Source organism: Equus przewalskii, chromosome 15 (assembly GCF_037783145.1).
Source record: "Equus przewalskii isolate Varuska chromosome 15, EquPr2, whole genome shotgun sequence".
Classification (NCBI taxonomy): Eukaryota; Metazoa; Chordata; class Mammalia; order Perissodactyla; family Equidae; genus Equus; species Equus przewalskii.
The window spans coordinates 8,574,043-8,583,634 of NC_091845.1; the positions used below are offsets into that span (position 1 = coordinate 8,574,043).

Sequence of the window (9,592 nt, forward strand, 5' to 3'; positions counted from 1 at the left end):
TAGGTCTGAAACAGTGCTGCACTCAATAAATACTTGGTGAATTATATGATTGCAAGAATGAACAAACAACAATGTATTAACTCACTTCATCTAGTCTATTCCATAAACCTTTGAGGCAGGCATGATTACTGTTCCCATTTTATAGAGGTGGAAACTGAGGCCTTGCACAGGCAGCAGGTAACAGACCCAGGACTTGAACTTAGGCAGTCTGGCTCGAGAACACAGGGTGGGGTACCCTAGTGTGAACATCCCTTCCTTACTTAGACTCATTCTCGAAGGTGGTATCAGAACTGGTCTGTTTCTCTGGGGCCTACTTCTCACACCACCAGGCACCCAGTAACCACCCAACACTCAGGGGGCAAACACCAAGAACAAGAAGACCCTACACTTTGCATTAAGCTGGTTACCCCAGAAGAGGGTCTCAGGGAATGCAAGGCTATGGTGTGATCTTACCTTGCCCTTGAACAGGATCACCGGGCAGACAAACCGTCCCCTGCACCTGGCCGTCTTGCTGCGGTAGACGAGGTCTTGCAACTTGCTCACTTGCACGGTGCTCTGAAACCTAACACATGGGCAAGAGAAGCAGGTCAGGTTGGCTTCTAAGTGGGCATTTTATGCAGGTGTGTGTGTGCTCACACAGACCCCATGCTAGGTCTGCATATATGTGTGTGAATACTCACTTGAAATTTAATAAATGCTATAATTCCTAAATTCTAATCATGGATATTTTAAGTTTTTCAGGAAAAGAAAAAAGTGCCATATTATAGTTATTAAAATTTAAGTCATCCCGACTTCAGAACTTTTAAGATGAAAACATAAGTGAGCTAAACTGAAGACATGGCATATAAAAAACAGAAATATACACAGTAAACTGAATGTTAATTATATCTAGAGTGTCCAGTTGTTTTACTTTCACAGTAAGATAATAGGTGCCTGGGGATCCTCGGGAAATCACAGGGCCACTTTTGTGATCTTTTAAGGGGAAGGATAAGATGAAGGCTCCCACTCCACATGGCTATAAGCCTCTGATACCTCATCAACATCTTTTCTTTTTTTTAAAGATTTTATTTTTTTCCTTTTTCTCCCCCAAAGCCCCCCAGGACATAGTTATATATTTTTAGTTGTGGGTCCTTCTAGTTGTGGCATGTGGGATGCTGCCTCAGCATGGCCTGACGAGCAGTGCCATGTCCACACCCAGGATTCGAAGTGGCGAAACCCTGGGCCTCCAAAGCGGAGTGTGAGAACTTAACCACTCGGCCACGGGGCTGGCCCCTCCAACTATCTTTAACAGTCCAAATAGCCAACATGGCAGGGAACGCTAGAGCAAAGGAGGGGAAAGAGAAGGTATTTGTGGCAGTGGGACACACAGTAGTTAATGACCCAGATATAGTAAGGGGGCTTCTAAAGAACATGAGAGAGAGTCAGGTTTAGAAATGAGGTCCAGCAAGTCACACCCACATCAAGTCACGTCAAATAAGAAGACCCCTAAAATAAGGGTCTACTCTCATAGATTCACCTACTAATCCTTACCAAAATGCCTCAAATCAGCCAGTCAGAGCTTCTGGTAGCAAGAGAAACAAGAGCCAGGAAAGTTAGAGTGGGAAGTGATCCCAGCTATGCAGAGAAGCTGAGCAGATGGGAGGGAAGACTCTCATGTTTCCTCCTTACAAGGGCTGAGCTTCCAGGTCAAGTCCTAGAGGGCGTTTAAGTCCTTCTCCATCCTAATCCTTCTAGGGATCCGCGTGTTATTGCATGGCACAGGCATACAAATAATTGTTTCAGAAGGAGTAAGTTCAGTGACTCCCCACATCTGTGGTACCTTTTTAAGCATATCTGGATATTGTTGGCATTAATAAAAATACAAAGTCTTTTAAAAACACTGCTGATTTCTGGGGCTGGCCCCGTGGCCGAGTGGTTAAGTTCGCGCGCTCCGCTGCAGGCGGCCCAGTGTTTCGTTAGTTCGAATCCTGGGGGCGGACATGGCTCTGCTCATCAGACCACGCTGAGGCAGCGTCCCACATGCCACAACTAGAAGAACCCACAACGAAGAATACACAACTATGTACCGGGGGGGCTTTGGGGAGAAAAAGGAAAAAATAAAATCTTTAAAAAAAAAAAAAAAAACCTGCTGATTTCTTAGCAGGCTTCATAAATATATTCTCAAGTCACAGTTACTAAAATTGTAACTACTGTCAAGTGAGGGTCTGAAACTGAAGTTAAAAAGGGGTCTTCAAATAAAAATTTGGACCAACAGTTTGATGATCCTGGAAAGAGAACAGAGGGTAAAGGAACAGGACTTACTCTTCCCATGATGTATTTTTCTCTAAGGTCTGATTTAAGATGTTACTTTTGTAATCAAAATTATTTTCTTTTCCAAAGGAAGGAGGAAGAATGGCAAACTTGAAGAGGCTGGGGTGGCTGTAGGGGGCATAAGCCAACCAGCCAGCCCCTTGAAAACACACGGCTTCCTGGAAAACCGCATTCTGCCACCTTCCCCTCCCTCACAGTTTCTCTATGAAATAAGAAGGCAACGATTGCCTAATTAAACTCAGACTCCACAGGAATATAAAACAGCAGACAATACTGCTCACAGTAGTCTTCCTCCCACCTCTGGCAGCCCCAGGCCATTTTCCCAGATCTGGTCAGCACCATCTGTCGCAAGTGACTCTCACTGAGCTCACATCAGCAGTCCTCTGAGCTCTACCACCTTAAAACTAAACTGCATTTGATTCTCCCAGACTGAGTCCTTCCAGTCAGCAGACTTTCCACAAAACCAATGTGGAGAACGTGCCAGTATTTCCCTCTTTGGGGTTCTGGGCAGTCTTTTAACGTAGAGGCAGGCACAACCTTTTCTTCTTAGACTAGCTAATGGTTCATTTTCTGGTTCCCCTACTCAAAAAACCCAGGTTCTGTTGTCAGTAGTTCCTGTTTTTATTTTTATTATCTGTCCACCTTAAGATCTTTTTCTTGTAGTGCTAAGCACTGAGCTATGTCTGTCACACGATACCCATACTTGAATGAACAAATGTAGGCTTGTGTATTTATGTCTGTAACATATGCACTGAAATTTCTGGGAAGACATTGCCAGGTAGTGAGATTTCTTTTGATATTTATTTAATTGAATTATTTGATTGGATTTCATTTTTCATGAGTGTCATTTACACACAAACTATATTCAAACAAAGAAAATCAAGCGCTATTGTCACATAACTTCCAATGGAAAGCTTTTCCAGACTAGCACCACACTCCCAGACTAGGTTAATTGTTCCTACTATGTACCCAAAATCTTCCTGAGATAAATGTTACTGCTGCTATCATTTAAGAGATACTTGGGAAAAAGGAGCTTAGACCCACATTCTCTCAGTCCTCATTAGCCCCATTTTACAGAGGAAGCAGCTTAGTGAGTGAAATCACTGGCCCAAGGTCACAGTACAGGTAAGTAGGGCAGCTGAGATTCTAAACTCTTCTGGGCAGACATTGAAGCCCATGATCTTAGCCACCTGATACTATGATTTATAATAAGAAAACACAGAGACGCTCAGGCCCCACTCCAGACTTACCAAGTCAGACTCTGCGTTGTAACTAGAGCCCCAGGTGATTCACTCACCAAGTCAAGTTGGAGGAGTACCATCCTTGACCACAGCTGAGCTTAGTATCAGAGTGCCCTCAGGGCACAGACAGAAAACCACCAGCCGGCACTGAAGAGGTGGAGAGGAGGGCAAGAGCAAGGAAAAAGAGCTTTTTCTCAGAAAATGTAAGGTTCCTAGAAGGTGAGTTTACCTAACTCTGGAAGAAGTTAGGAGGAGATAAGAACCATAAATAACAGAGCTATGACAAAGCCCAATTCTTTAGGCTCTGAGATCCCTCGAGTTCTTAGGTTATACAACCCAGGAAAGGATACAATTTCTGTGATCTATATACAATCCATTTTTTTTCTTTATAATGATAGTTTAAATTTCTATTATTTTTGGTGAGGAAAAGTTGCCCTGAGCTAACACCTGTTGCCAATCTTCCTCTTTTTTTGCTTGAGGAAGACTGGCCCTGAGCTAACATCTGTGCCAAACTTCCTCTATTTTCTATGTGGGTTGCCGCCACAGTGTGGCTTGAGGAGTGGTGTATGTCTGCGAACCTGGGCTGTGGAAGCAGAACTCACTGGACTTAACCACCACAACATGGGGCCAGCCCCTGTTTTTCTAACACATTCATTTTTCTCAGCAAACCTCACCACAACCTTGTGAGATGGGCACACTTACAGACACTCCCATTTCACAGGTGAGGAAACTAAAGCTCAGTCCTTAAACTCCTCCGACCTGGTTGTTCCTCTGCTTGAAAGCCCTCTGTGGCTCCCTGTGGCCGGCAGCAGATGTTCTCAGACTATAGCATAGGTACGACTCATCTAAGGAGCTCTCTGGGAATGGAGATTCTGGAAATTCTGATCAGAGGGCCTAGGAGAGGCCCTAGAACCTGCGATTTTAATGAGTGCTCAGGGGATGCTGGCACCATAAAACCTGTAACACCCACAAGTCCACACTCCTTGGCCTGACAATCAAGTCTCTATACAAGTTGGTCCCTAAGGACATTTCAGGGAAACTCCTACTCATTCTTCCAGTTCCAGCTCCAAAGAATCTCTAGCAGGAGATCTTGCCAAACATTCAAAAGCAGGCAGAATCAAGCATTCTCCTGGTTTGCGGACAGCAGCTTCTCAAACCTTAATGTGCATCCGAATCGCGGGGGCATCTTATTACACTGTGATTTTGATTCAGTGGCTCCGGAGCCTGAGATTCTGGACCTCTACCCAGTCCCTGGGTTCCTGATGCGCATGCTTTCAGTGAGGGCCTGCTGCACTCTGCAGCACGACTCTACTGTAGCTCTCATCACAGTACTGCATCCACAGGGCAGGCTTTCACAGATACTGTTGACAACAGCTCCTGGGATGCCCTGAAAATCAGTAGCAAGCAGGGAGACTGGGGAACAAACTTAGAGATCAATAAAGCATTTCCTGGAACCTCGAAGCTGTGATAATTTATTAGTGTCACACGACTGCTACCAGTTGCTGACTACTCATCGGCGGCATCCTGCGCCAGGCGCTTTATGTCCGCTCTGATATGAACGGTTACCCCACAGAAAGCACTCAGGCCTTGGGAGGCTCTCAATAAATGGAAGCTGTGGTTTCTTTTTTATTTTTCAACGATTGGCACCTGAGCTAACAGCTGTTGCCAATCTTCTCTTTTTCTTCTCCCCAAAGCCCCCCAGTACAGAGTTGTATATTCCAGTTGTGAGTGCCTCTGGTTGTGGCATGTGGGACGCGCCTCAGCATGGCCTGATGAGCGGTGCCATGTCCACACCCAGGATCCGAACTGGCGAAACCCTGGGCCGCTGAAGCTGAGCGTGTGTACTTAATCACTCGGCTGTGGGCCAGCCCCTGAGATTTCTAATTCTTACAACAAACATATCAGGCTTACAATAGCCCCATTTATCATCAGGGACTGCACTAGCCACTTTTCTAAACAGAGGTAGAGACTTACTGATGAGAAAACTAAAAGACAAAGAGGTTAAATAACCTGCCCAAGTTAGTTACACAGCCAGCAAGTGGGGCAGCCAGCATGTAAACTCAAGCAGTCTGACTCCAGACTTAGGCTCTTAAGCATGTCGACACAGCATACCTCCCACCTACACTCTCTTAAAAAGGGACACTGAAGGGCCAGCCTGGTGGCACAGTGGTTAAGTTCACACACTCTGCTTTGGCAGACCAGGCTTCATGTGTTTGGATCCCGGGCACAGACCTACACATTGCTGATCAAGCCATACTGTGGGAGTGTCCCACATACAAAATAGAGGAAGACTGGCACAGATGTTAGCTCAGCAACAATCTTCCTCAAGCAAAAAAAAAAAAAAAGATTGAAAATGGACGTTAGCTCAGGGTCAATGTTCCTCACCAAAAAAAAGAGAAAAGAAAAGAAAAAAAGGAAACTGAGGTTCAGAGAGGCAAGGGGTGAAGTCAGCTGTCTTAGGACAATGAGTTCTAAGGTGGGAGTGAAATAGAGGTCCAGGGCTGTGACTCACAATGCCTCATTCTATGCCATGCTACCTTGCCAATCTAACTTATCAAACCCTGAAGTAAGTAAAGGTGCCAATAAGGCTTAACACGTGGGGAAAGTGAGTCTGCCTCCGCCCAGCTTCCTGCCCAGCTGTAGTCTTCTTGCCCTGGGGATGAGCTATCAAGGCCTCCCCAGACATGCACTACTCTGGTCACATGATGCTCACGTGTCTTTCTCCTTCTCAGAGCTCTCATACTCCAGGAACACGATGTGCTGGGGGTAGTGGCCGCAGATATCCCCATTCACATTTTGGATCACGCTGTAACAGTAGTCTCGGCCAAACAGCTCCAGACATCTCTTCTCAATGCGCTCAACCTGCACAGAGGAGGAGATTTGAGCATCAAGAAGATTCTGTGGTTCTGAGTGTGAGAATTAGGCAGTTTTTGACCTGGAGAAGTCACTGGAACTGACATGTGCCTCTGTGACTACTATTCAATCCCAAGAAGAGACAAATTGCTGGGTCACAGGCCCTAAATGTGTAGTTCATTAACCCATACACTTTTGGAGGGACTCAGAACCCCTCAACATTGCAGTGAAATTATGTGTTAAGCATTTGAAGCAGAGAATTACAGCTTTCATTAGATTCTCAAAGGGGTCCATAATCCATAAAATATTAAGAACTTGCTCCAGGTTACTTTAACTAGCAGTAATTATCTTCCCTTGGCTCCAGATTCTTCCCCATTCTCCAGCCACAGACCAGTACCTAGAAGCTCTAGTTAGTGTAATGAGTCAAAGCTGCAGACAGTTTTCTCCTTACTTGCCATTTGCTTATGAAACAGAAGGAAAAGCTCCCCCTAAAATTGCTCGTTTTGTTCACAGTTTAGGGAAAGGTCCACTAGAAAAAAGGCATAAGACCTGTAACATCTTGAGAAGCTTGCAAGAGATCAGGAGTCTCAGAGAGCCTTCAAGGCCAACTGTAGTGAAAGTCAGGTACAACTTGTGACAAGTGTGATCTTCAGGGGCACGTAAGATGGAAGAGTCGTCCAGCAAAACTGACCACTACAGCCACTCAAAAGACCAATGGGGAGGAAAAAACTCACAGTAGCTTAAACTAGGAATCCTTAAATTTGAAGGTGCAGGAGTATTATTAAGAAGTCTGTTTAAAAAATGCAAATTCCAGGTTCCCACCCTCAGAAATTCTGACTTAGTAGGACTGGGTGGGACCAAAGAATCTTTATTTTTAATAAGCAACCTCAGATGATGCAGGTAGTCCTCAGGCTAAGTTCTGATAATTACTTGGTTGTTTGGAGAGTGGGGTAGTCCCAACATTACTGAAGTCTTTGCTGGGTTACTCTAGAGACTAGCAGATGCCAACTGCGGAATGTCCCAGCATAGGGAACTTCTGGAGCCAAACAAGAGTTTCATGGCCCAGGTTGAAACAGAATGCCACTGGAAAATCTGATGTTAAGCCTGCCAAAACCATGTGCAGAATGAGAGATGGCAGGCTCAGCAAGATTCCCACTGGACTGCCAGACAGTGCCCAGGGTGGGAATGGCCTGTCCAGACTGGAAGCCTTCCAGGTCTGGCAATCAGCAAACTGAGGCTGTCCTGTTCTAACAGGGGAAGGAAAGGGATGGACCTAGGTGTAAAGTCATGCAGAGACTTTATAAGGAGGCAACACACTCGGTTCATCTCCTCGCTCCATCCTGCCCCCACTACTCGAGCCCCTTCATTCTAACCTCTGACAAGGAGAAATCCCCTAGTCTTTTTTTATCTAGGCACTGGGGACTTTTGACCCTAAACTTGATGCAGGGGAATAACCCTCCTCAGTTCCTCCTCTCTAATCTCTGAACCTGGTCCCTGAGCTCTGATCCCTGACCTCCTAAAGCCCTTATCTTAAACCAAAAGGGCTCCTTCCTTTGCTCATTCTGACCCCAGTTCCTCCTTGGTTTTTAAACCGGACCCTTCTCTCGGGGTCCAGGGGAACTTCCCTGTCTTTCTTCTGACCCCTGACCTCAGCCTTTCCTCTGTTAACTCCTCAAGCCAGGGACCTTATCCTTCTGCTCACGCGACTCCGGACTCACCTTAGAGCCGCCCGTGCCGCTGCAGTCCTTGGCCCGGTACTGAGTCCGGGAGAACTCCTCCAGCAGCTCCCCGAGCCCCGGCTCCTGCGGCGGCGGGTTGCCCGAAGACGCCGAGGCCCCCGCTGAGGCGGCGGCGGCGGCTCGAGCGCCGGCCATGGCCCAGCCCCGCGGCCCCCTCAGCGCGCCGCAGCCCGGCCCATGGCACCTGGAGACATCGACCCCAAACCTGGAACCTCCCGAACCGCCTGAGCCACCGCCTTCCCCTTCCACTTCCGGCCCCGCCCCACTCTGCCGGATGTTTACTTCGGGTCTGGCCAATCGGAGCGCGGGACTCGCGCCCCGCCCCACGATTACCGGCCCACCCGCGACGCGGAGCAATCCAAGTGGTTTCCGGCAAGGGGGACGCTGCAGCCTGCAGACACCTCGAGCTCCGCCCCAAGGGGTTTCCCCCGGGGAAGCCGGGCTAAACCACTGGGGCTGCCGGGGGGTGGGGAGACAGTGCGGGAACTGGGAGGACGGAACCAGAGGAAGAGTGGAATGAACCATTAACAGGGCGAGGAGGAGGGTACAGTTGGAGATGACTAATTGGTGTGGCAACCATAGTAGTAGTGTGAACTAGCAATAAAACAGCATTCATAAGGCACTTTACTTGCACTGCTCCTCATAACGTCCCTGTGATTATAATGCCAGTATCTTCAACCCATTTTGTTGAGGAAAAAGCCGGGAGTTACGACTGGCTTGAAATTCTGTGATCGAAAAGCCCCGTATTCTTTTTCTTTTATTTTTAGTGGAATATTTCAAACATTCACAGAAGTGGACAGAATAGCATCACGAACCCTCGCTTATCCATTAGCCAGTTTCAACAATAATCAACACATGCCAGTGTATCTTGTTTAATCAATCTCCATCCAGCAGAATTATTTTAAAACAAATTTCGTTATTTCGTCTGTGAATACTTCAGTGTTGGTCTCTAACAGATGACTACTGTTAAAAAGTGATTAAGGGAGACAATTTAGGTGTTACAAACAACATAACACTTCATTCAGCGGCAGTCTCTGTTCCCAAAGGTCCAGAGAACTGCAAAATGGGCCAGAAGGCAGGAAACTTTTATAGGATAAGGAATAAGGAACAAGGAAGAGAAAATTAGAAAATGAAGAAGGAACAAGGAACAAGAAAGTCAGTAGGGAGCCCAAAATTGGCTTGGCGTTTTGGGATTGCCTGACCAGGTACACTGCTTTTCTGGTCAAGCAGAACATTTACAGGGACAGAAAGTTATCTGAGTTTTGGTTTGTCGATGCGGCGCTCCAGGCAGAAGTGGCTGCGACTTGGGCCTAGAAATTTATTTCAACAGTCCCAGCTTTTGATTACCCTCTTGACCATTCAAAAGGTTTGATCAAAAATCTTGGTTTTAGTGTGAACCTCAGTTACCGTTGCCTGTTTAGGTCTCAGTGTGGTTTTCACGAGAGATGT

The 9,592-nt window shown here is 46.6% G+C and overlaps 1 protein-coding gene across 5 annotated transcripts in view; it reads right to left on the reverse strand.

The window, feature by feature from the left end:
- Positions 1-8,428, reverse strand: part of MTMR14 (myotubularin related protein 14) — a 44,962-nt gene extending 36,534 nt beyond the window's left edge. For 3 of the 5 annotated variants that reach the window (XM_070576606.1, XM_070576605.1, XM_008543066.2), the window contains exons 1-3: positions 8,123-8,413; positions 6,265-6,413; positions 454-562 (exon numbers count right to left, since the gene is read on the reverse strand). In XM_070576606.1, coding sequence (XP_070432707.1) covers positions 454-562; positions 6,265-6,413; positions 8,123-8,278 — 414 coding nt within the window. In that variant the 5' untranslated portion in view covers positions 8,279-8,413. Of the gene's footprint in view, positions 1-453; positions 563-6,264; positions 6,414-8,122 lie in introns of all 5 variants that reach the window. The other 2 variants (XM_008543069.2, XM_008543068.2) reach the window with 1 other exon arrangement.
- Positions 8,429-9,592: the final 1,164 nt, after the last annotated feature.